This window comes from Staurois parvus, unplaced genomic scaffold, assembly GCF_062004578.1.
Source record: "Staurois parvus isolate SC_StPar_1 unplaced genomic scaffold, SC_StPar_1.0 ptg000030l, whole genome shotgun sequence".
NCBI lineage: Eukaryota > Metazoa > Chordata > Amphibia > Anura > Ranidae > Staurois > Staurois parvus.
The window spans coordinates 3,624,537-3,649,738 of NW_028317826.1; the positions used below are offsets into that span (position 1 = coordinate 3,624,537).

General features: G+C 41.8%; 1 protein-coding gene across 1 annotated transcript in view; it reads right to left on the bottom strand.

Moving 5' to 3' along the window:
- The window catches only part of EXT1 (exostosin glycosyltransferase 1), a 434,024-nt gene that overhangs the window by 89,266 nt on the left and 319,556 nt on the right, over positions 1–25,202 (bottom strand). Inside the window, exons 2-3 of the mRNA XM_089659042.1 lie at positions 7,575–7,668; positions 5,023–5,130 (exon numbers count right to left, since the gene is read on the bottom strand). Coding sequence (XP_089515168.1) covers positions 5,023–5,130; positions 7,575–7,668 — 202 coding nt within the window. The remainder of the gene's footprint in view (positions 1–5,022; positions 5,131–7,574; positions 7,669–25,202) is intronic.

The window sequence follows — 25,202 nt, forward strand, 5'->3', positions numbered from 1 at the left end:
GGTCCCCAAGTCTCTGAGCTGGAATAATTATGAAGAGAAGTTGGTGTAAAGACAAAAACCCATTATTTGTATACATTTCCCAGGTCAAAACATGCAGAAAAAGGGGTCAGAACAGCAGCCAAGCCAACAGCAATGTTAAACAGAAAAGGTCAGCAATGGCAATGGCCATGTTTCTCTTCACTTTAAGCCAGCTGTGCCTTTATTTTGTCACCTCGATTCTGTAATCAAGAGCTGCACTTGCCGTACGAAGCCCAGAAAACAGTTCATGCAGCAGCCGAAGCTGCCGGGAAAGAGATGTAGGGGCAGCCAAAGAATTAACACATCTACTTTTCTCATTAAGGAGAAGGTGTTAATGCAATGGCTCCAGTATGCTTTAATTCCCAGGTCTGTCATGTTCCCGAGGAAGCACAAGCCAGCAGGGATTAGCAATAAAGGTCAATACTGCACAGAATTCAGGTACCACAAATTAAAGCTGTTCTACCCGAGAGTAGAAGGGCAGTTAAAGGGGAATGTAGTACAGGAAGGGAGAGACGTGTAGGACTGGCAGGTGCTGACGACATATAGGCATGCCATTATTGTGCACTTACAGTTCATTAAAATAATGGAACATCTCATCAGACACGATCTATACAGCAAACCCTGTACATAGTATATTAGTAGTATACAATGTGCACCTGTAGTACTGGTGATAATGGGAATGAGGCAGATCAGGATAGGGAGATCAGTGCTCCGACGTATTTTATATGTCAAATTTATAGCTGAACGCTAGCAGATATAAAATAATAATTAAAGCGATATTAGACACAAAACCAAAAATATATTCCAGCTTACCAATCAGTAGATGTGATGGCTGCATTAGTTTTCTTTTTTTTTTCTTTGCTTTTCCCCTCTGTTTTCACCTGGTGGTCTGGCAAGTGCCACATCTGTATTAGGGCTCGTTCACACTTGGCTGTTTTACCAACGCTTGCCAAATGCCCCTATAGCGTTTGGCAAGCGTTGGTCCGGCGTTTGCGGAGCGTTTTTTAACGCTCCGCATGCGCGGTTTAGCGGCGGTTGCTAGGTGTTTGCCGAGCATTAATAACACCCCACAAACGCCTATAATGCAGTTTGAGTGGTGTTACGCTCCGCAAACGCCCCGTAACCGCACCGCAAACGCCGGCCAGGCGTTTGCGGAGCGGCACCATAGACGAGAATATGAGGCTTCAACGCCTCCTGACTCGACCAGAGGCGTCCGTTTTGCCGCGACGCAAAAGCTCCCGTTAGAACAGCACCATGTGCACCTGTAGTACTGGTGATAATGGGAATGAGGCAGATCAGGATAGGGAGATCAGTGTTCTGGTGTATTTTATATGTCAAATTTATAGCTGAACGCTAGCAGATATAAAATAATAATTAAAGCGATATTAGACACAAAACCAAAAATATATTCCAGCTTACCAATCAGTAGATGTGATGGCTGCATTAGTTTTCTTTTTTTTTTCTTTGCTTTTCCCCTCTGTTTTCACCTGGTGGTCTGGCAAGTACCACATCTGTATTAGGGCTCGTTCACACTTGGCTGTTTTACCAATGCTTGCCAAACGCCCCTATAGCGTTTGGCAAGCACTGGTCCGGCGTTTGCGGAGCGTTTTTTAACGCTCCGCTAACGCCGCATGCGCGGTTTAGCGGCGGTTGCTAGGCGTTTGCCGAGCATTAATAACACCCCACAAACGCCTATAATGCAGTTTGAGTGGTGTTACGCTCCGCAAACGCCCCGCAACCGCACCGCAAACGCCGGCCGGGCGTTTGCAGAGCGGCACCATAGACGAGAATAGGAGGCTTCAACGCCTCCTGACTCGACCAGAGGCGTCCGTTTTGCCGCGACGCAAAAGCTCCCGTTAGAACAGCACCATGTGCTGCAATGTGCAGAATTGTCAGAGGCATTTGGGAAGCGGTAAAAACGCTTCCCAAACGCCTCTCTGCCGCCTGCACACAACGCTAGTGTGAACGTAGCCTTAGAGCGGCCCCACTCTGGGTGAAGGAGCACAGGGGGGTACCTTTGGACAGCGGCATTGTCAGTCTTAGGGGAGGGGAGTGTTAGTGTATCTAAATCTGCTAGTCCATCTAGAAGCAGTTAGAGTAAACAGTTTTTTCCTTTTTGTAATAAAGGTTTTACAACGATCAGCTTTTATTTATGTAAGCACCCTTAACAGTATTATTCTCCATGCACACGGGGCATTTTAATAACGCATGTAAAGTCGCGTTAAAAACTTGAGTTTTTCAGTGTTTTTGCATTAGCGTTTAGCCGCATTTTTTGCATTTGCGGTTTTGTTTTTCTTCCCCCAAAAATGTCTAAAAATGCCGGTTTGCCGCGATGTACTGCATTTTTCATCGTTAGAAGGTTTTTACAGCTAAAAAACTCCTCTAGAAACCCACTAGTTCTGGGTTGTTTTCCAGCCAAAAAACGTTGATTACAGTCTGTGTGCACACGGACACATAGGATAACATGCTGGGGAGTTTACTGGCTGTAGAAAAAAACCGTCAAAAGCCAAAAACAGCCGCTGTAAAAACGTCAGGTGTGCATGAGGACTTACTGTAACTGATACGTTTTGCTAGACAGCTTGTTGTTTTGAAAAACAACAGACTTACTGGCTGTATCACCAGATGAAAACAGAAGAAGGAAAGAAAAAAGAACACTCAAAAGAAAACTAATGCAACCATCACATCTAGGAATTGGTAAGCTGTAATATAATAAATGTTTGCTTTTGAGGTTAATACCGCTTTAATGCACCCTTTTTATTAATTATTACATTACTAAATGTATTTTTTTTTTTTTTTAATGTCAGTACCTGATTTTGACTTTATAAGCCTCTTGCAGTCCCTGTACAGCAGAACTCAGACTGGTGGAGGAAGAACCAGCACAAGGAGCCAATCAGTTTTGCTGTGCTGCAATGAACCAGCTGGTTATGCTGTAATTAGAAGCGGACTGACCATTTGGAAACTCGGGCACTGCCGGGGGTCAGTAAGGGGCCCCATGAGATGCCCCTGGTACCATTTTCATAGGCTTTTTTGAGTTTGGGCAAGGGCACAGGGGCCCCATGATCCCCTATTGCCCGGGGGCCCCATGAGTTGTCAGTCTGCCCCTGGCTGTAATGCAATGAGCCATCCAGCTGTGATTTAGTATAATGAGCCAGCCAGCCATGATGTAGTGTAAGGAGCATACTGGTAGGAGGAGAAAGAAGAGCTGCTTTTCCTTTCACTGTTTAATCACAATGAGGAACAGCTACTGATATGCAGCAAAGAAAAATCCGGTCTCCTCTTCTGCCAGAAAGGTCCGTGCGGTGTAGCAGAGCTGTGTAAATCCCAGGACTGGACACAAAAAACAATTGTCTGGCAGGTAAACTTGCCCTTTATATGTATTTCATGTGTGTATTTGCTGTTCCCCTGGCATTCAGCTTTAAAGACATATTTTAATCCTGTGTGCCTGTATATGGTCTGCCCTTACCATAGCGGCACTATACGTGTGACTGGGGGTAATGTGACAAGTACAACTATTATTTCAAAGCATTACTACAAACAATGCACATATCACACCCGAGCGGTCTTCTCCACCTTCCCCATACTGTTTATACAAAATTCTAAGTACACCTTAAATGAGAGCTCCATACAAACCATGTGTATAATAATGGCCTTTTGCTGGCATTAGAAGGCCAGTATATAACGGTTGTTCTGCCCAGAGACGCATCATAAATGCAGCATGCAAAACTACACAGCAGCAAAGCACATTTGGCAGAGTGAGCCCCCTCCCCCCCCCCTATTGAAAAACAGTGGACCTTCTCATTTCCCTGCATTTTGTTTGCTCTGCAAAACATATGACAATGCATCTGGTGTGAATGATAAACAGAGAATAGATGGAGCCCAAGGACAGAGCCTTCTGTTTTCTATCTGAACCTCCTCTCTTGGCCAGTTGATCATCTTGCATGGCTTCCAATACCATCTCTATGCGGATGACACCCAAATATCTCTCTGCTCTTAACCTCACCCCTTCAGTCTCATCTCATCACTAATTTACTGGTATATCTGAATGGATGGCACACCACTTCTTCAAACTCAACCTTTCCAAAGCTGAGCTCATAATATTTTCTTCACCACCCCTCCACTTCCCCTCAACTTTGATCAGCAAGACAACTATTGACCCTTCTTCTCATGTCAGGGTTCTAGGTGTAATCTTGGACTTCAACTTCTCCGTCAATCACTGTCCAAATTTTCATTTCCAAAAAAAAGTCCCTCTAAACCAATTACTGGAACTTCGCTCACATATTATCTCTAGCTTTAACTATTGCAGCTCCTCTTTGTTGGCTTACCTCTCTACAGGCTATTCCCCTCTTCAGTCTATCGTAAAGGCTACTGCCAGACTCATCCACCTTACCAACCATTAATTGTCCACAACCCCTCACTGCCAACCACACCACTGACTTCCAATCGCCCAACAAATACAATTCAAAATACTAACAACATATAAAGCCATCCAAAGCTCTGCCCCAGCTACATCACCAACCTCATCTCAAAATATCACCCAAACCGCCCTCTCTGTTCCTCTCATGACCTCCAGCTCTCTAGCTCCCTCATCAAATCTCCCTATACTTGCATCAAGGACTTTTCAGAGCTTCTCCCATCCTTTGCAACTCCTTACCCTAATTTGCTTGACTATCTCCTACTATTCCATGTTTAGGTAATCCGTGAAAACAGATCTCTTCAGGGAGGCTTATCCCACCTCCACCCAACAGAACATTAACTTTCTCCATCAGCTCACCACTCACAGTTATTACCTTTTGAATCAAGTGCCCTTTCCTTTTAGATTGTAAGCTCTCAGGAGCAGGGTCTTTCTCGCCCACTTGTATTGTAAATGCACTTATATTAAAGAGTGCTGTGCAAACTGTTGGAGCTTAATAAATCCTGTATAATCATACAATAATAATAATAATAATAATGAGTCCCAAATGAATATAAAAGTGGAAATTTCCTTTTAACGGAAGTAACTCTCACCTGTAATAATAACCTCTCATCCCCGATGACTGCCGCCTGGTTCCAATCAATCACTTCAGAGAATGGTAACTCCCATCCATTACTTAGCATCACTGGAACACATGCAGCCTGCAGATGAAGTTATTCATACCATTAAGGCATTGCAGCACATCTCCATTCTCTTCATTAACAACAAGTGAAAAGGCCAAGCAAATTACATTAGTACTTGGACAATGATTAGGCCGCATCACAATGCCGAAACAAGTGAGACTGGCAATAACAGCTGTTATGCTGCTCTGAACACAATGGGCCAGAGGCATCATACTCAATAAGTCCGCACACACACAACTCTTCTCATTTTCTTTTAATAGCCTTTTAAAATAAACCTATATGGGGAAAAAACAAAGCCTATTGATAAACAGCAGTCACTACAAGGCATCTACTCTTACCTTTGCTTCTCCTACAGACCCCCAGCAGATACCCCGTCCTTCCAAATATAAAGGTACATGTGTACTGTCTCCCTAACATTTTCATTGCAGAGCTTTGTTTTTTTTGCCTGAACAGCCAATTACCAGACCTAGGCTGACATATGGAGGAGTTTGCTTAACTCTCTGCAACTTTCAACCTTCTTAAAGCTGAAACTTGCAAAGATAGTAGGGGGTTCAATCATTGCCTTCTGCAGTGGAGGGTCAAAGCAAAGGTAAGAGTAGGCATCTTATGCGGCTTGTTATGAACTGGCAGGCTAAAGCAGAACTTCACACTCTCAATCAACATTAAAGTGTTACTAAACCCACAACAGTAAAATCGGTCTGTATATGCAGTAAAGCACGCTGGTTATACTCACTGTGGAATCTAGAGGGTTAATCCTCTGCATTGTGTAAAAAGGCTGTTTGAACCTTTCTTCCCTGCCCCTCCTGTTGTTGAAATGACCACCTGATACAGATTGAATCCGTAGTCATATGCACATGCTCAGTTTGGTGTGTATTGCTAGAGGTTTTTTTTTTTCTTGGGAGAGTGCATGTGATCAGCACTGGGCCAATCAGCACTGTCCAGACAGAGGTCAGGACTTTTATATCCTCCTAGGGCAGAAAGAAAATTCCTCCTAGAAGCTTTAACCAGTGCTCTGCTGAAGTCATAAGACTGCTCTAACTGCTGATGAGAAAAGGTATTTAGCAGTTTATATTTACTAAAATAGTTGCATTTCCATGTTGTGTGTACTGTGGGAGACCAGATATAGTGAATGCAGGGTCCGGGGAGACCAAATATAGTGAATGCAGGGTCCGGGGAGACCAGATATAGTGAATGCAGGGTCCGGGGAGACCAGATATAGTGAATGCAGGGTCCGGGGAGATCAGATATAGTGAATGCAGGGTCCGGGGAGATCAGATATAGTGAATGCAGGGTCCGGGGAGATCAGATATAGTGAATGCAGGGTCCATGGAGACCAGATATAGTGAATGCAGGGTCCGTGGAGACCAGATATAGTGAATGCAGGGTCCGTGGAGACCAGATATAGTGAATGCAGGGTCTGGGCAGACCAGATATAGTGAATGCAGGGTCTGGGCAGACCAGATATAGTGAATGCAGGGTCTGGGCAGACCAGATATAGTAAATGCAGGGTCCGGGGAGACCAGATATAGTGAATGCGGGGTCCGGGGAGACCAGATATAGTGAATGCAGGGTCCGGGGAGATCAGATATAGTGAATGCAGGGTCTGGGGAGACCAGATATAGTGAATGCAGGGTCCGGGGAGACCAGATATAGTGAATGCAGGGTCCTGGGTTTAGTAACACTTTAACTATTTGTAATCCCTATGCTGCTAACATTAGTAAACAAATATGAAAGTATCATATTTACTTTTTTTTTTTTTTTTACATTTCTTGAGTTACTTCCTGGTTTCCAGGCCCAGGAGTCTTCAGGGAGGGGAGGAAGAGTTTTTTCAGCTAAGCACACCCTCCTGTTTGCATGCCTGAGCTAAGAGCAGATGGATTCCAAAAAGCAAATACTACATGAATCATCTGCCCTTACTCAAGATGGTTGTGGCTAGAAATGCTGGGGGGAGGGGGGGGGGTGTACCAAAGTGATTTCTCAGCAAAATAAAGCATGGAAATATGGATGGATGGGGGAGTTTGCTTTGATTATTAAAAATGACCTAAATGGTGTTTTTGGTTTGTGGTGCTCAAATGTAGTTTATGTCCGCTTTAAGCTGGCCATAGATAAGAATTTTCATTCAAAAATCTACCTAGGAAAAGAATGTTCCAAGAAAGTCTGTTCACTTTTTGCAAATCATTTGTGGGTCACATCAACTTTCGTTTTCAAGTGCATTGATAAAATTTGGAGGATCATTCCATCTATGGCCAGCTTTAGCTTGTTTTTTTTCTACTACAAGGTAATGGTAAAGCAAACCTATGCCATGGTCAAAGTAAGTAAAGCTAGTGTCTGCAGCTGCATACATACTACATACATTAGAAGTGTTTACAAGATGAGTATGACTGAGAGTAACATACAAACTAGGGTACTTTGATGTTGTAAAGGGATATTTAAAAAAATAGAAAGTTAAAATGTAGTCTTACCTGCAGAGCCTCCAGAAATCTGAAGGATCCAAGCCTGCGGCCACGGGGGACCAGACAGAAAGTGGCATTGTGCAGCATTTCACGATAATCATACCTGAAAATAAAGATTAGGTTCTGTTAGTGTCTACACATCATTGTACCAGCACATCTACAGGGTGGATTTTTACATAAACAAAGCAATACAAACATGTGTGATCTACATTGATCATCCCTCTTGTTGCAAGTTCATGGGTCAGGTCCAACCTCAGACATCGGAGTGACCATATGGCCAAGCAGGGTCATACAGCTAAACTCCCATTTGAGCTCTGCACAGTGCATCATAAACATGGATGGCTCATCTAGACTAAGTGGAAACTATGAAGAAGGGCTTTTTAGAGTAAGGGGTGCCTTGACAGTCCTAGCGATGCTTGTCAAGGGGAAGAAAACAACAGAACAAGATGTCCTAACCTGTTCTACTGACCAGTCCAACTAACCAGTCTGAGAGTAGACAGATCAGCTGGCTGCTAAACACATAGCTCAAGTCCATCCAGTTCAACCATTAAAAAAAAAAGTTATAATCCTATACCCACAGTAGATTCAGAGGAAGGCTTAAAAAACCCAGCAAAGCATGATCCAATTTGCTCCTGCAGGGAAGAAATTCCTTCCTGATCCCCTGAGAGGCAATCGGATATTCCCTGGATCAACTTTACCCATAAATGTTAGTATCTAGTAATATTCTGTGTATCCAAGAAAGAATCCAGGCCTTTTTTAAAGCAATCCACTGAGCTGGCCAGAACCAACTCTTGAGGGACTCTATTCCACATTTTCACAGCTCTCACTGTGAAGAAACCTTTCCGTATTTGGAGATTACATTTATTTTCCTCCAGACGTAAAGAGTGTCCCCTTGTCCTCTGTGATGACCTCAGGGTGAATAGCTCTACACCGAGTTCACTATATGAACCACTGATGTATTTATACATCATTCATATCTATTGAAAGTCTAAGGCTGAGCTCATGCCAACAATCTTTAAAGAGAACCAGTCATACCTTGGTTTACATAAGGATCCGATTCTTTACTCCTAAATTATATTAACATTCACATTTAGCTGTGCTTATTTTTTTTTCTGAGCCTGAGACTCAAGATCCTGCTTCAAGGGCCTCTTCAAGTCTCATTGTTACTGTCCTACCACCTGGTTGACCTCATACACTGCCTCCCCTGTCATCTGGCTGACCTCATACACGGCCTCCCAAGTCCTGACAGTGTATAATATTGGCAAATAAAATAGTCCTATTGCGTTCTCCTATTTAAAACTAATATGTATTTTCATGAGCTGGAAGACTCTGAGGTCAGACAACTGAAAAACCAGCAGCTCTCAAGTTTAAGGTGTCCTCAAAGCCAACAAGGAGTCTGAAATGTGAGGCTCAAATAAAGTAAATAAAGCTTAAAAAAAAGCCCCAAACAAACAAAAATATATAAAAGTTTGCTGTTATAACAATATTTATAGTCTGAACATGTGAGGATTGAATACTCAGTTTCTTGAATAAGCCCAGCCATGTCTGCCTCTTGTAAAGCAGGAATGCAAACGGTGTTCCAATATAAAAATGACCACAAGAGGAAGCTTTACCACCCTGTATATCAGTGGTTCTCAACCTTCCTAATGCCGCGACCCTTTAATACAGTTCCTCATGTTGTGGTGACCCCCAACCATAAAATTATTTACCCAGTAATTATAATTCATGAGTGTCGTTTTAGCTCCAATACTGCTGCTTTCAACACAGTAGCTGCTTTTAACAGAGTAGCTGCTTTCAACACAGTAGCTGCTTTCTACACAGTAGCTGCTCTTTACACATCGGAAATATGTATTTTCCGATGGTCTTAGGCGACCCCTGTGAAAGGGTCGTTCGACCCCCAAAGGAGTCGCGACCCACAGGTTGAGAACCACTGCTGTATATGAAAGGCAAAACACTGAATAGGAAGTAACAAACATAACTTAAACACTGCATACTCACTACAGCAATGCACTGTATTTTTGTCAGTGCGTCCAGATCTATGCATTTAAAGTAAAATGGAGAATTGTGGAGGAAAGAGGGACATTTGGAGGCTTTCCAGTCTTGATTCTGTCAGAAGAGAAACCCAGCCACCACCTTTCTCTACACGAACCCCGACACCGGATTCAGTCGTAAACCTGGCATTAAAGGCCAGTCTAAAATTTCATAATTCCAACCAACTCATTTAATCACTGCCTGTAGGCACCACATTGTGTATGTCCTTAGCTCGATTCAGTTCTAGACCAGACAAGGCCTATTTTTATAGAAACAGGTGTCAGACAATCCCCGACCTCATGGCTGGAGAACAGCGCAAATTGCAAGAGGATCATTTGCTTAAACAAGCATGTACAGTTAATTTCCACGGGAAAAAGATCACGACTCTGGGATTATGAGCAGCAACTCCGAGCACTATTCAAACAACAAACTCTCAAGAAATGCACGTCTAAGCCGAGGGAAGGGTCCAACCTTCGCATGAAGAGCACGTCTGGAAGCGGATGTCCCATCTTATTGAACTTGTCATGTTCGAATCTTGGCGTATTTGTCTGCACTCAGCACATCTCCCATGCTAATAAGCGTTTCAGCCTTCAATTTACTGCCAAATCCACGCTTGTCGACAATCGGCAGAAAGATAATGAGATGTGTGACGGCTGAAAGACGCAATTAACAATGCAGAGGAGTTCTAATTGTCAGGAAGAGATAATGCCTATTCTCGAGCCATCCAAAAACTAAAGGCTTAACCTGGGCAGAATGTGTTGTGTTTAATAATATATAAAGTTAGGAGCTCTTGGTCTTGGTGTGAATTAAAGAACTTCGGCCTAAATGATAATCTGCATAAAAAACTACAATGAAGCAGCTGTTATGATCTCTAAATATAATTGTGTATAAATTATTGTTTGCTCCCTGGCTCTGGGAGAGCTGATAATAAGCTAATAAGAGGCTGAGTCTTGACACAAACAGATTTTGGATTCAGGCTGCTCTGTTACAACAATTCTGCATTTAACATGTTTTTTTTTCAGAGCTTTAATGTGCACATGACACTCTACCAAAAATGCACATTTAAAACAGCAAAATACATTCAAAGCATGCGCTACAATGCAACGTTACAGAGGCACTCAAGAGGAAAAGATAAAATAGATGAAATACAAATATAGCAGCTGTATTACCTTTCAAATGATTTATATTTCTGTTCTTCCAATACCGAGATTCACACAGGCCTCCTGACAGCAAATCCAGGCTGGCAACCTGACTTCTCTTTACAGCAGTTAGGCAACACATCCTGGTCACCTACCTTCCCCCAATGGAAAGGAATGCAAACCCTTTAGTACAGGCCTTGAAATTTCCACTCGCCTGCTCGCCAATGGCGAGTGGAAATTATGGTGGGGGCGAGTGTGTCCCCCAGGGCCGTCTTGCTGAGCAGGCTCCGAGCTCAGGCCGGATCTGTCATTGGCACTGGGAGCCATCATCAGGAGTGTGTGCTGTGCTCTCTGCCTCCCCCTAGAGTGCAGTAACCGGCTCTGTGAGCGAACAACAAAGTACTGCAACTTTTTATAGGGCTGTGTGTGTGCCTAATTTCAGCTCACTCGGGTCACATGATCCTGTGTCAGCCAGTGGTGGCACTTAATGTGTGCATCTGTACATGTGTCTGCATGTATGTACATGTATGTGTGTGTACATGTGTGTGTGTGTATGTACATGTATCTGTGTGTATGTGTGTCTGTACGTGCCTGTGTGTGTATACATGTGTCTGTATGTGTGTCTGTGTGTGTACATGTTTCTGTTTGTGTACATGTGTCTCTGTTTTGTGTGTGTTTGTTGGTGGTGAGTAACTCATAAGGCCTGGCTAGTAGCTCAGGACTTGAAATTTTAAGCCCTGTTTTAGTAGGTTATCCAGCCACCATGTGTGTTTGAATTTGCACTTAAATGTGTTTCCATACGCATACGTTTTAGCTTTAACAGTCAGTTTTTGATAATTGGTATCCTGCTGGGGAGATTTCGCTACATCCCAGGTCCTGCAGGCACAAGAAATGAGAGGAAATCTTGCTAAGGTGAAAGGAATTCCCAACTTAGCACTTTCACAGGAACAGATGTCCTAAATAGGGGGCTTTTCTATCACTTTTTGATCTGGCGATAACTCTAAAAAAAAAAATCAGATGGATCCCATATTTTAAAGAGGATGAATCTACCCAGCAGGGACACAGAGCCATATAAGCTGACAGTGGGTCTAATCCTTCCCCTACTTCATTAGAATGAAACATTTTAATATTTACAACCCTTACAGCTCTAAATGGACAAAAAAAAAAAATGCTGTTGAACATTACAGATCGTGTCTGATCACGACCTACAAAGCTGCTGATCCTATTACTAGCTTTCTTAAGAATCTCGCCAAGGTGATAAGTACAGGAAATGAAGTGTCCAGAATACTGAATTACCAGTACAGAGTAGACCTAGGCTTAGTCAGCAGTGCTTTCAATAGACAGCCATTTTTGTGAATGGCCAACAATTAAAAGAAACGCATCAACTCACTAGCTCTATACTATGATAGAAGCTTGTAATTCCTGATCATCTCCAGTGCAGCAGGTTATCCAAACCTATAATTCCTGTGAGAGGCACAAGGTATAGAGATTAACTCTTTCTCATCTACTCTAAGAAAGCTGTAAGCACAAAAGAGCATCTGGATTTTCTAAACTGATGTGCTCCCTGTCTATCAATTGAAAGATTAAATAGATGCTGGAGAAGTCTTGGACCACCGTTATCCTGAGTGACAGAAGGACCAGCAGTGACTAATCAGCCTATCTCAACGTTCCCTCTAGCTGTCTTCTCCCAAGCCATTGCACGCGGGTAATGGGAAGGTATCCAATCCACAATGGGAGCCATTACCTGTTCTACACCAAGCTTAATTCACAATACATCATCTTTATTTTTCTAGCCCCAGTCATCTCTCATGCCTTTCCTTAACCGAGTTTTTATGAGGGTCTTAAAAGTCTAATATCGCCTAGATAACAAATATCAGGTCTACTGCAAGAGAATTATGATAAGATGTCAACATTGGTCTACTGGGAAAGCTGGTTGCCATCTCTGCCACCTTGATTGATCAGTTAAAAAAAAACATTTAGACCTAACAAAAAAGCAAGACTGTTTAAAAAAAGAACTATAGGAAAACCTTAAGTAAAAAAGTAAATATATGCATTCTTCCAAAACTGTTCAAATCATTTTTAGTTTACTAAATTGTCTAAGGTACTTCACTTTACACAACAGTTTAAATCAAGCAAGTTCTGTTAGCCGACAGGTGAGAGGGAGGGGTAGTAAACTGTTCTCACTAGAGCGAAAGTGCAACCATGTGGGTATCGAGTGTAAGAATCTCTTTCTAAAGCTGGCAATAGATGGGTAGAATTTTAAAGACAATTCTTAGGAAAAGATATTTTGTTTTTCTAATCATTAGTGAGGTTAAATACAATTGTTTTCAACTGCAGCAATGAGAAAATTCAAAGGAGCGGGATGGCAATTTTTTCTGGAACAAATTTCTAAGAGTGGACGTAGTTTTCATTCAGTAAAGTCCATTCATTCCAAAACCAAATGTTAAAAGCAAATAAAATCTTTGAAACGACATTTGAATGTTCTAAAAATTTTCATACGAAATTTCCTAAGACTTTGCCTAAGTCTATCCATCTATGACCAGCTTTATGGTCCAAAAGCAAACAGGAAGTGAGGTGGAAGAGTTGTCACCCACAGCAATATAGGCCAGGGAAGTTGGGTGGCTCACAAGAATTGGCACATTGCTTTTAAACCTTTTAGAAAGTGGAACGCTTTCAAAGCTTAAAATACTATCTTTTCTTCATTGTTAAGTTTGAGATGCTGGTGAAAACAAGAAAACGTAACAAATTAGTAGTACTCTGAAAACATACCACTCTCCTAAACTTTGTCCATACCCCTCTGCCTTCAGTACAGCATAGTAACAAAGACCATAGCTCCTGCAGGGAGCAGGCAAGCATGGTATCATGGGGGGTTTATTTTCAAGGATCTGCTGACTTAAAACGTGAGAAGTGGCCACCCAAGAAAAGGAAATATTTAAATTCCAGTCTTTGGACTGGCCAGTTTAAGATTACACCTTCTCACAACCTAACCTGACTATCTTCACCCCCCCACACCGTGGGGTGCCTAAAGTTTGACATTAAGTAAACTTTGTGTAGAGAGCCCCCCTAACTCAGGCACAAGCTTCAGGGCATCTGCCTTTCTGCTCCAGCCATCCTCTTACATCATCCTGCAATATAAAGCAGTGCATCAGCTGCTGAGACCCTGTGGGATGCCAGGAAGGTAGGGATGGAGCAGACATTGACTGAGGAAACCAGAAGTGTGCCTCCGGGGCTGGGGGCTCTCCAGGCACACAAAGGAAAGAATGGGGTTGTATTTACGAATACTGGAGAGTGCAGAATCTGGTGCAGCTCTGCACATAAACCAATCAGCTCCCAGGTTTTATTGACAAAGTTTAATTGAACAAGCTGAAGGCTACCATGTACAGCTGCACCAGATTTTATACTCTCTAGTTTTAGTAAATCAACCCCATTGTGTCCATCTAAGGGTGCAATGACACGGAGCATGGTTGAATTGAATCATGCCCAAGTTTGACTGTCCCCTTGGGCTATAAGCAAATGTTCCCAAGCACACTTACATATATTGAACATTATGGTCTAGTTGGCAGAGATTATGTAACACTTGAGGACTGTTGGAAACTGCAGACCTAATAGAAGAAATGAGGGTCAGAGAGTGTGGACATGCTACATTTCGGCTAGGGATACGTTGCAGAAGACAAAAGGAAACTAGAAACAGGTTATATGAAGCTAGTAGACATCAATGCTATTACCCTAATCAACATTCCCACTGGAAACAGCTGAGACCTGAGGGCCACAGGGGGGTCGATGGAGAGCTCTGTCCTCAGGCACAGTTTGCACTCACACTGAAGTGAACTGTACTGGACCACATGTGAATCTTTTCTGGGACCACCCCTTCCAAGTGGTTTTGGGGACAATACGCTTTAGGGTTATTCACATTAAATGAACAACTGCCACACAGCAAAACCACAGAAGTTTTACTGTTCGGCAGCTGTCTGTTGTGGCAGGGAGTGGTGTGGTGCGTGATTCAGCACATCATACATCTCCATTTTTTTCTACAAACTTTATTTGAAGTGCTCAAAAGAGATACTTCACTCATGTTTCAGTACAACGACATGCGATCCTGTACAGCGCGCTGCAATAAAATGCATCATGTCTGCATTTTATCACTGCGGCGCAGCTCTGGGCTGCATTTCAGTGTGAACAGAAAACATATAGGACATATTGTGTCCTGTGCGTCCTAACAGCAACCTGCATTTTCCAGTGCGGGAAAATGCCAGTCATCGCACTCCATGCACTCACATTACACAAATGAACAAGACCAAGCAGGGGAACCCTGCCCAGGCTTGATTACTGCAAGTGTGAGTATACCCTGAGTCAGGGGCGGATTGACAACTCATGGGGCCCCCGGGCAATAGAGGATCTTGGGGCCCCTGTGTCCTTTCCCAAACTCAAAAGAGCCTATGAAAAAGGTACCAGGGGCATCTCATGGGGCCCCTTACTGACCCTGGGTCCTCGGGCAGTGCCCGAGTTTCCAAATGGTCAGTCCGCCTCTGCCCTGAACATTAAGGACCCTCATGGTACTGAATTGCTCCTACAAAGTGACTTTCCGATGTTTAAGTCCTCATGCACACTGGACATTTTGATAACGCTGGTAATGTTCGTAAAGTCACGTTAAAAGTTAGCATTTTTGCATTAGCATTTACCGGCGGTTTCCCGCATTTGTGTTTAGCTTTTTTTTTTACCAAAAAAATAAATTTGGGAGGGGTAAAAAAAAAACAAAAAACATCCAAAAACACTGGTTTGCGGCTTTCAGTGTTAGAGCTCCTCTAGAAACCCAGTTTTGGGGGGGGGGGGGGTTTTCAGTCAAAAAACTTTGATTTCAGTCTATGTGTGCATGGACACATAGGACAACATGCTGAGGGGTTTACTAGTTGTAGAAAAAAAACAGCAAAAGCCAAAAACAGCCGCTGTAAAAAAGTGAAGTGTGCATAAGGACTTAACCTCATCATTATGGAGGGCCCACAGCTGCTCCAATTTTATTTTCATTCCAAGTTGTGCCCTAATTTTTTTTAAAGGCTTCGCTGAATATTACACACATTGTCTTTTTCTATGCTTTTATTATAACCAGCTATTAATTCAGCAATACGTAAACTCACCCCAGAACATTGTGGATTCAGTAAAGGCACAGCTCCATGAACTGCTGGTGCCAGTTCGGCAGATGACAGGCAATTAACTATTAAACACAGTTACATCACTTCACTGACTCAAGCCTTATGTATCTATCGATTCTGGTCTCGGCTTTCATCCGACTGCATTCAAAAATGGCAATTTCTCTTAGAAATCTATGAACGATACAAACTGCAATTTGAACTTAACACGCAATAGGTTTAACTAATCCTACAAGGCCCAAACCAGCCTCTATCTCTAGAAAACACAGCCTGGTCACAACCCCTGAGCACAGGTAACCATTCACAGTCTTTATGAAATGTCTTCTTAACAGGAGGGGATTTACAAAAGACTTGTTCTACAAGAGGAAGAAACGAGTTTTTAAAAGTAAGCCCATTATTAAAACACCTTTTATATCCCAAGCAATTATGTTATGTCATTCTCCTCTTCTTGTACTGGCATCTCCACCAGTTTAATTCTCATTATTTTTCTTGTTAAAGCTGCTCATACGGCAACCGGCCTACAGACTTAAAAGTAAACCCTGAGGTAAACAGATTCAAATATGTGTATTCTTACTTGAATCTTTCTGCATTTTGTGTATTTCTTTCAGATCTGTGCTGTAGTCCAGTGTGAAAGTTTAACTCTGTGCTGGAGGTTCTGTAAGAAAGACCTCCCACTGCTGCTCTCTCTCCTTGTGCAGGGTGACCGGTCTCATCTCCGCCCCCTCCTGTAGTTTCCTGCAGGCAGTCTGCAATTGGAAGATGTACTAGGACCCACCTTCAGCTCTATGCTACTTTTACAAGATGATGTGACCATTAAAAACAATTATATAAAAGTTTTTGTGTCTGGAGTTCAGAGTAATGCAAAATCCTCAGCATACCTATTGGTGCATGCTCATAATGATAGTGGTACCAAGCAGGGAGTCTGCACATCCAGAAGAATACCTTCACTTAGGACCAGAAAATACAGCAGCCTTAATCCTTTAGAACAGGGGTCTCCAAACATCATAAACAAAGGGCCAGTTTATTGTCCTTCAGACTTTAGGGGGTTGGACTGTGGCCAGTGAGATTAGATAATGTCCTAGCTATGGGAGTAGAAAATGTCACAATGTCAGTAGAAGTAAACAATGCCTCAGGCTTGGTGATCAGTGGGACTAGAACAATTACACAGCACCTGTGGCCAATAAGAGGAGGAATCATGACACATAATTGGTAGTATTTGAAGGAATAGTGCCCCATCACTGGTATCAGTGGGAGGAATAGTGCCCCATCATCAGTATTAGTTGAAGGAATAGTACCCCATCATTGGTATCAGTTGAAGGAATAGTACCCCTTCATTGGTATCAGTTGGAGGAATAGTGCCCCATCATTGGTATCAGTTGGAGTAATAGTGCCCAGTCCTTGGTATTAGTAGAAGAAATAATGTCCCATCATTGTTATCAGTTGGAGGAATAGTGCCCCATCATTGGTATCAGTTGGAGTAATAGTGCCCCATCATTGGTATCAGTGGGAGGAATAGTGCCCCATCATCAGTTGGAGGAAGTGTCCCATCATTGTTATCAGTTGGAGGAATAGTGTCCCATCATTGGTATCTGTGGGAGGAATAGTGCCCCATCATTGGTATCAGTTGGAGGAATAGTGCCCCATCATTGGTATCAGTGGGAGGAATAGTGCCCCATTATTGGTATCAGTTGGAGGAATAGTGCCCCATCATTGGTATCAGTGGGAGGAATAGTGCCCCATTATTGGTATCAGTTGGAGGAATAGTGCCCCATCATTGGTATCAGTTGGAGGAATAGTGCCCCATCATTGGTATCAGTGGGAGGAATAGTGCCCCATCATTGGTATCAGTTGGAGGAATAGTGCCCCATTATTGTTATTAGTTGGAGGAAGTGTCCCATCATTGTTATCAGTTGGAGGAATAGTGCCCCATCATTGGTATTAGTTGGAGGAATAGTGTCCCATCATTGGAAACAATGTACAGAAAGTGCCCCTTTGTTGGTGTCAGAGTGGGGAATGGTGTCCCATTTTTAAAGTCAGTGGGGGAATGGTGTCCCATTTTTAAAGTCAGCGGAGGAATAGTGTCCCAATGTTAAAGTCAGTGGGAGGAATAGTGTCCCATTTTTGGTGTCTATAGCAGGAATTATGCCTCATTGTTGGTGTCCAGTGGGATTACTGCCTTGTAGCAGTGACAGGAATAGTGCCCCAAGGGCCAGAAAAGGGCAGTATCTGGCCCAGGGGCTGCAGTTTGGAGACCACAGCTGTAGAGGAATCAATATTTATGGTTGTTGCCACTGGGTCACCTAGTTATGAAGATATATACATATATATTATATATCCACACACATACATACACACTAAATATATATACACACACACACATATATATATATATATATATATATATATATATATATATATATATATATATATATATATATATATATATAAAAATATGGCATGCTTTGAAGTTCCAAATTGGGGGGATGCCCCCGGTTACTCTACTGAACATTTCTTATAGAGTAATAAATATTTTAAGCGTTAGTTCAACTTTATTTTTATCATTTTGATTGTTTAAATTGTTTTATATCTTCCATTTTCTTGGAATATATGTTTATATTATATAGCATATTTATTATACACCCACACATACACAAATACATACACAAAAATCATTACATTCCCTTTAAATAGCCTTTTAGGTGAAATCCACAAAAAATAGAGAAAGCCTATGATGGTTTTCCTACAAAGAGATGTGTCAGGTTTAGAAATGACCTTGCAGAGCTAATGAACAGAATGCAATCAGGGCAGAATAAGAAAATGAGAAATAATCTGTCTGATTGGAACGCTGGCGTGGGCTTCCGGTGTAGCACTGCGGGGGGTAAAAATTTAGGACACTTGTGGGTGAGATTACATTTGGACAAAGAGCCCTCTGGATAATATCTCCTCCATGTGCAGAATTCTGCATTTGACACGACTGAGTGCGTCCAGGTGCAGATCTAATGCGCTTGCCAAATATTTTTCCTTCACACGACAAATCATGACGTTCGCATTTAATTGTCTGATTACCAAACTAGCAATCGTTAAAGAAAAAAACAAATGATGTCTGAGGTTGATCATAATTCATGTACTTTTCTTTATTATTTCCTGAAGTGATTTCATATGCTGCATTTCGAGACTCATTACCAGATGGAAGAGCAGAAACAAAACCGGACATGTGCATGAGAAGTATTATGTAGAAAAGGTTTTACTGTACTTTACATCCCTAGGACTATTAACTCATCTAGTACACGGAGCATGCATTGACTACAGCGCCCCACCCTGGTATCCTCATCTCCTTGCACCATCTGTGGCACTATGAAGTCCTTTTACTAAAGAGACTGCAGTGCCATGTTACATGAAGCTGTGCCATGAATCAGAAGCAATGCAGTGTGAAAGCATGCTACCAGCTTGACGGAATTATAAAAAAAGATCTAAACCATAACTGAATGACAGTTCACTAAAGAAATTTGTATCAAACAACTGCCATAAAAGAATAAATAAAATGTTGTTCACTTTTTTTCTCACATTCGTTGTCTTTTACATTGCTGGTCACCTGCAGCCTCTTTTAGCCACTTTCTATTGCTCTGGACCAGCTTCCTGACAACAATGGAGCATGTCGGCACAATAGACATCAGCAAAGTCGCTCGTGGTCTCCACCAGGGGCTCAGAGTGACAACCCAGGAACATGACTGGGAGACAGTTGTCACCTCATTACTGGGCTTTAAAAAGGACTTTGTGGCAGGATCAACAAATATTTTAATAAAAGATGCACATTTTAAAAGGCTGAAACAACTTAAAAAAACAAAACAAAAAAAAATAAACAAGTTAACACGTTAAAATAAATGTAACCCAGTTACTTGAATCTCATATAAACTTTAACAGCACACTGCACTGTCACATAATGGGGGTTATTCACTAAAAATAGGCAGCGCAAAATCTGGTGCAGCTCTGCATTAAACCAATGAGCTGTCAGGTTTTATGGACAAAGCTTCAAGTGGTGGTAAAGACTCAAGGTATTTTTTTTATATACATGAAGGTAAAAAACCTCTGTGCAGCAACCGCCCCAAATACTCAAATAAGCCCCCTCTCGATCCAGTGATGTGCACTGGAGTTTTGGCTAAGCTCAGACTGGGAAAGAGAGGAGCCAATCAGTTGCTGCAGTGCTCATATGCTAACATACTGCTCCGCTGCAATCTTCCATAAGCATTTTGCTGCTTTTTCAGTGCATTTTGCACCTGTAAAATAAAAAAAAATAAAAAAAAATAATAAAAAAAAAAAGGATTGCTGACTCCAAAAATGCACCTCCCCATTGAAATGAATGGAAAACACACCCACAGTTGTGTTTTTTGGTGCGTTTTCCATTCATTTCAATGGGGAGGTGCTTTTCTGGTGCGTTTTTTTTTACGTACCAAAAAAGCAGTAAGCTGGAGTTTTAAAAACCCAATTGACTGGTGTGAGAGCTCCTTAGGATTTAATGGTAATGCATTTTTCTGCTTTTGGTAAGAAAACCTGATCAGTGTGAAAGCAGCCTAACAAGAGACATGCCGATAAAAGAAAAGAGCGGGGAGATGAGCTCATCAGTCTACCGCTTCTCTTTCGCTGTCCAATTACATGCTGAGGGATCTCATCTCTCTGCTCTCTTCTCTTACCAGCATGTCTCTTGTTAACAAATAGGCACAACTGAATGGTACCTTGTGCTGCTTCTCTCTGCCAGTCTGAGCCTTGCTGTACTGTGGGTTGAAAGAGGCCAATTTCAAGCTAAATTCAGGATTCTACACTTCTTGCATTTTAGAAAACAAATTTAAAAATTCAAAATTTGTAAAGCCGAACTGCACTGCATCTGAGCACCACAAACCAAAAATGCTATTTAATTCATTGTTAATATTCAAAGCAAACTCACTCATCCATCCATGCTTTCATGCTTTATTTTGCTGAGAATTCATTTTGAAAAACACATCCTGGTATTTATGACCGTGGCCATTTTGAGTAAGGGCAGATGGTTCATGTAGCATTTACTCCCTGGAATTCATCTGCCCTTAGCTCAGGCATTGGCTAAGCTGAGAACCCCCCTCCCTTCCTGAAGACTCCTGGGATGTATGACATAATTTGCTTAGACATGGAAACCAGAAAGTAACTGAAGAAATGTCAAAAAATTTTAAGTTTAAAACAAATAAATGATATACTTTTCTATCCATTTACTAATGCTGGCAGCATATGGATTAAAAATAGTCCATGTTGATTGAGAGAGTGAAGTTCCACTTTAATATGCATATAATTAGATCAATGTGGGTATTTTAAATCTGCCTGGAGTTTAGTTTTAATCCCTTCTATTACTCCTCTTTTCCCCATCCAAGCAAAACAATTAAAGATTTATCATTTGAATAGAAGTCCACTTTAAAAACTACAATTAACATACAAATTTATATATGATACTGTGTAACTGGACAAAAAGATAAAAATACAATTCTAAAGACATACTCAAGTTCTTTCCCTTCAATCTAGTCCCAGCTGCCAGCCAGGCACCCTGATAGGTATCATGACGGTGGTTTTATGTAAATCAAACTGAACAGTGAGCGTTCTCCTCGCCGAGCGCATCCCTCTCCCTGTCATTCTAAGAACATCAAAAACGCTAAAAAGTTTGCAAATGACAAAATATCATTTTGAATCCAATTTTTTTCCTCCTTGCAAAGGGCTAATTGATTTCACAGGTGTTTAATTATCATTTTCCCGGAGATAATACCTTGCGGTCTCATAAAAAAATGGATGTAATTTTCTGGCAAAGACCGAGGTAAAGCTAGATAATTATTCCATAAATCAAACGTACTGCCTCCTTTTCTGAGGAAATTTTAATGCCGCTCTATAATGGTATTTGCCGACCTTGGGGAACAAAAAAAAACAAAAAACGAAAGCAATAAAGGTTGTGGAAGATTCCGATGAAAAAATTGAGTCTAAGCGCTAAGTACTGCCTACTTGGAAGAGGACACCGACTAAGGACACCTGAAAAGACTGGTGTGCGACGCATTTCACAAAAAAAAAAAAACTATCTTCATGCTTAAAATGCAAATTAAACTTCTGGAAACTTAAAAAAAAAATCACTCAGCAATTTGATGAAATATATTCAGACTTAGAATATTAAAAAGGATTAACATTATCTCTAAAAAATACAACATCAGGATATTAAAAAAAAAAAAAAACCTTGAGCAGAACTGGAAATATTGACATTTAGTCAGTTCAACGAGTAGCATTATTTTACCTCATTGTCTACAAAATAATTACAATTCAAATAAAGCTCTTTTTCAAAATTTCGGAGAGTTTTAGCCTTGGTTTACACTGATGCTACTTATCATGTGACTTACGACACAAAGTTGCACGACAAGTCAAAAGATTCATTTTAATGGGTGCTGTCTTAAAGCGGTGCCCTACCTAAAAGGGATGATCCTCTTCAAGGCCTCTTCCCCCAGCTCCTTGTTAAGAACTGGCACCTTTGGGGAGTGGGGGGGCAACTACCAGATTTTGACAAGTACCCGCTCCCATCGCCTAGGCAATCGGAAGTGGAAGTTGTCCTCCTTCCCCATAGTCTTCTGGGACACGACAGGTGCCAGAAGACTACAGGACCATTCACAAGGCGCAGCACTACTCGCGCATGCGCAGTGGGCACCCAGCTGTGACTCCGCAAGCTGTCACAGCCAGGTGCCCACACTTAGGATGCTGGCGCCAGGGAGAGAGAATGGAAAGTGAAAGTGGCTGTGGTGAGGACACAGCTGGACAGATGAGTGGCAGTTTTGTTTTTTTTTAAAAGTCAGCAGCTACAGTTTTTGTATCTGCCGACTTTTTTTTTAGATTTTGGCTGGAGCTCCACTTTAATCAATGTGACTTACCCTAGGTTTACACCTAAGTGGTTTCCGCAGCGTTTTGCAGAAAAGCACTACAGTCCATTTAACATGATTTCCTATGGGGCACATTCACATCTGTCCATTTTCACCCAATACGTTTTTTGGAAAAGGTCAGGGACTTTTTTTAAACGCAAAAAGTTGCATTTTTGATTCTACAGACTTCAATGGAAATGCAGTAGAAAAGCATATAGTGCACTTTTGCTGCGTTTTGCCTTTTAAATCTGCCTAGCAACAAGAAAAAAAACGCAAAATGCATCAAAAACATATGTGCAAAAATGCAAAACACACTGCAGAAACAGATCAAATGCAAACTGTGTAGGTGTGAACCTAGCCTTAAGTCGCAGAAGTTCCTGTACTACTTTTCTGTGTCTCTGGTATGACTTAAGTGCCATAGGCTGCAATGTTAAAATCCCAAAAGTTGCAAGGATTGTCTTAAAGTATAACTAAAGACAAAACTTTTTTTTTTTAGTTTTGGGCAGAGTAAAGATGAATTAGAACACTTGTCAGGTTTGTATTGCCGTCTGAGCCCCCATTAGGGAGATTTACTTTCTCTTTCAATGATAATGGTAAAGAAAATCCCAAATTTTGGGTTGTCCCCAGAAGAGGAATAGAGGGGAAATCTTCCAATGGGGACACTAGTTCTGGTGACCTTGGGGGGGTTGACATCAAAACATAGGAGTGAGATTAGAGAAATATTACAGTGGGAACACTAGTTCTGCTGACCATGGTGACAGTCAGGGATTCCCTTATTTTGGAGAGATTTTCTCTCACTTCCTGTTTGGCTATGGGACAGAAAGTGAAGACAAATATCCCCAATGGGACACAGATGGCAAAAAAAATAAAAATATTACTGGGGTTGTAACCCTCCCTTGCTCTATCCAAAATGAAAAAAGTTTTGCCTATAGTTCTACTTTAATCTATCCAACTTTGACGTTATGCGACTTTGGCTGTGGATACTATTACATCAAAGTTGCAATGCAAAGTTGCACTAAAAGCTGCACAAGTTTCAAGTCGCAGCAATGTGAACCGAGTCTTACTGCTAGGTTTTCGTTGTCTGTATCCAATTCACTCACTCGCTGTCTCCAGTACAGAAAGTTATGGAACAACACTTTAATCCTCATTCACACTTTTCAGGCTTGAATGTTTTTTTCAATGAAAGACCTAATCTGATTGGTTGCTGGGGCTGCCAATCACTGCCATTTAAGAACTGCAGCATTTTCTTAAACTTTAAAAAATCTAAACAAAAGTTTCAAAAAGGCTTGGAGAGAGACGACCCACATTAGAGGTGCTCATTTCCCAGGGGTACCACTAATGTCCCCCCCATGTGTCACACTATGTCATCAAATCATGGTGGGGTCACCCCTTTTATGACCAAGCTAAGACCTCAAACCTTATTGGTTGCTATAACAAAAACCCTTTCCTCTCCAGCTTTATCCATGAGGCCTTATAACAAATTCTCAGCAAATCTTCATACTTCTGTACTGTACACTTATATGTGCTAAGTCTTCCTGCAAGAAAATCCATTATTTATTGTGGTTTATCCAGGCGGAACAGCAGAGATTTCAATCATTTATTAAGCAGAGGGTCAGATTTGTCATCCTCAAACCAGATCTCTTTGACAAATCCCATCGTTTGACAGACGGAGCAGAAACAAAAGCAACCTGTTTGATGTCAGGGAAGTGCCTGGGGTATTATTTATAATATTCAACGACGTGATTAAAAGACAGTTAATGGCTGTGCTAAAGAAGGGGTAATATCACGAGCATCGCAGAATGGATTCAGGTAGGATGGTCAGTGATCACTACACTTTGGGTCACGGGGATATAAATCCATGCCAGGATGGCCAAAATTCCTGCTTCCAAGTTATGAGCAGTAAAGTTATTCAACGTGGTATTCCTCTATGAACCCCAACTAGTGTTCTGATTGGTAACTTTGCCAAAAAAAGAAGAAGAACTAGGTAGCAGCTTCACAGAAACAGATCCACCCATGTGTTCATGATGGTGATATAGCTAAAGCCAGCCATAGATGGTTGGAATCTTGGCTTGTTCAGCAGGGACAGGCCCAGATTCAAACTATCTATGGGCACACTGATTGAACTTGGGTACATTGTTGTATGACTTGGGTACAACCAGCATGTAGGATTTTCAGCATGTGAATATTGCCAGCGGTACGGCTGCTAAAAGTAATCACTGTGTTCTCCTGGTGGGGATGGCCAGGAGGACTCAATAGCTCAACGGAAGGGATACCTCCATCAACACTGAATGGGGGGAATAGAACAAAAATCGCATCATGTTTGGCCTGTCTCAGTCACACTCTGCATAAATTCTGAAAATCCACGAGGACAACTTTGTAAGGCCCACCTAGACAAACCCCAACCTGCTTAGGGAAGGA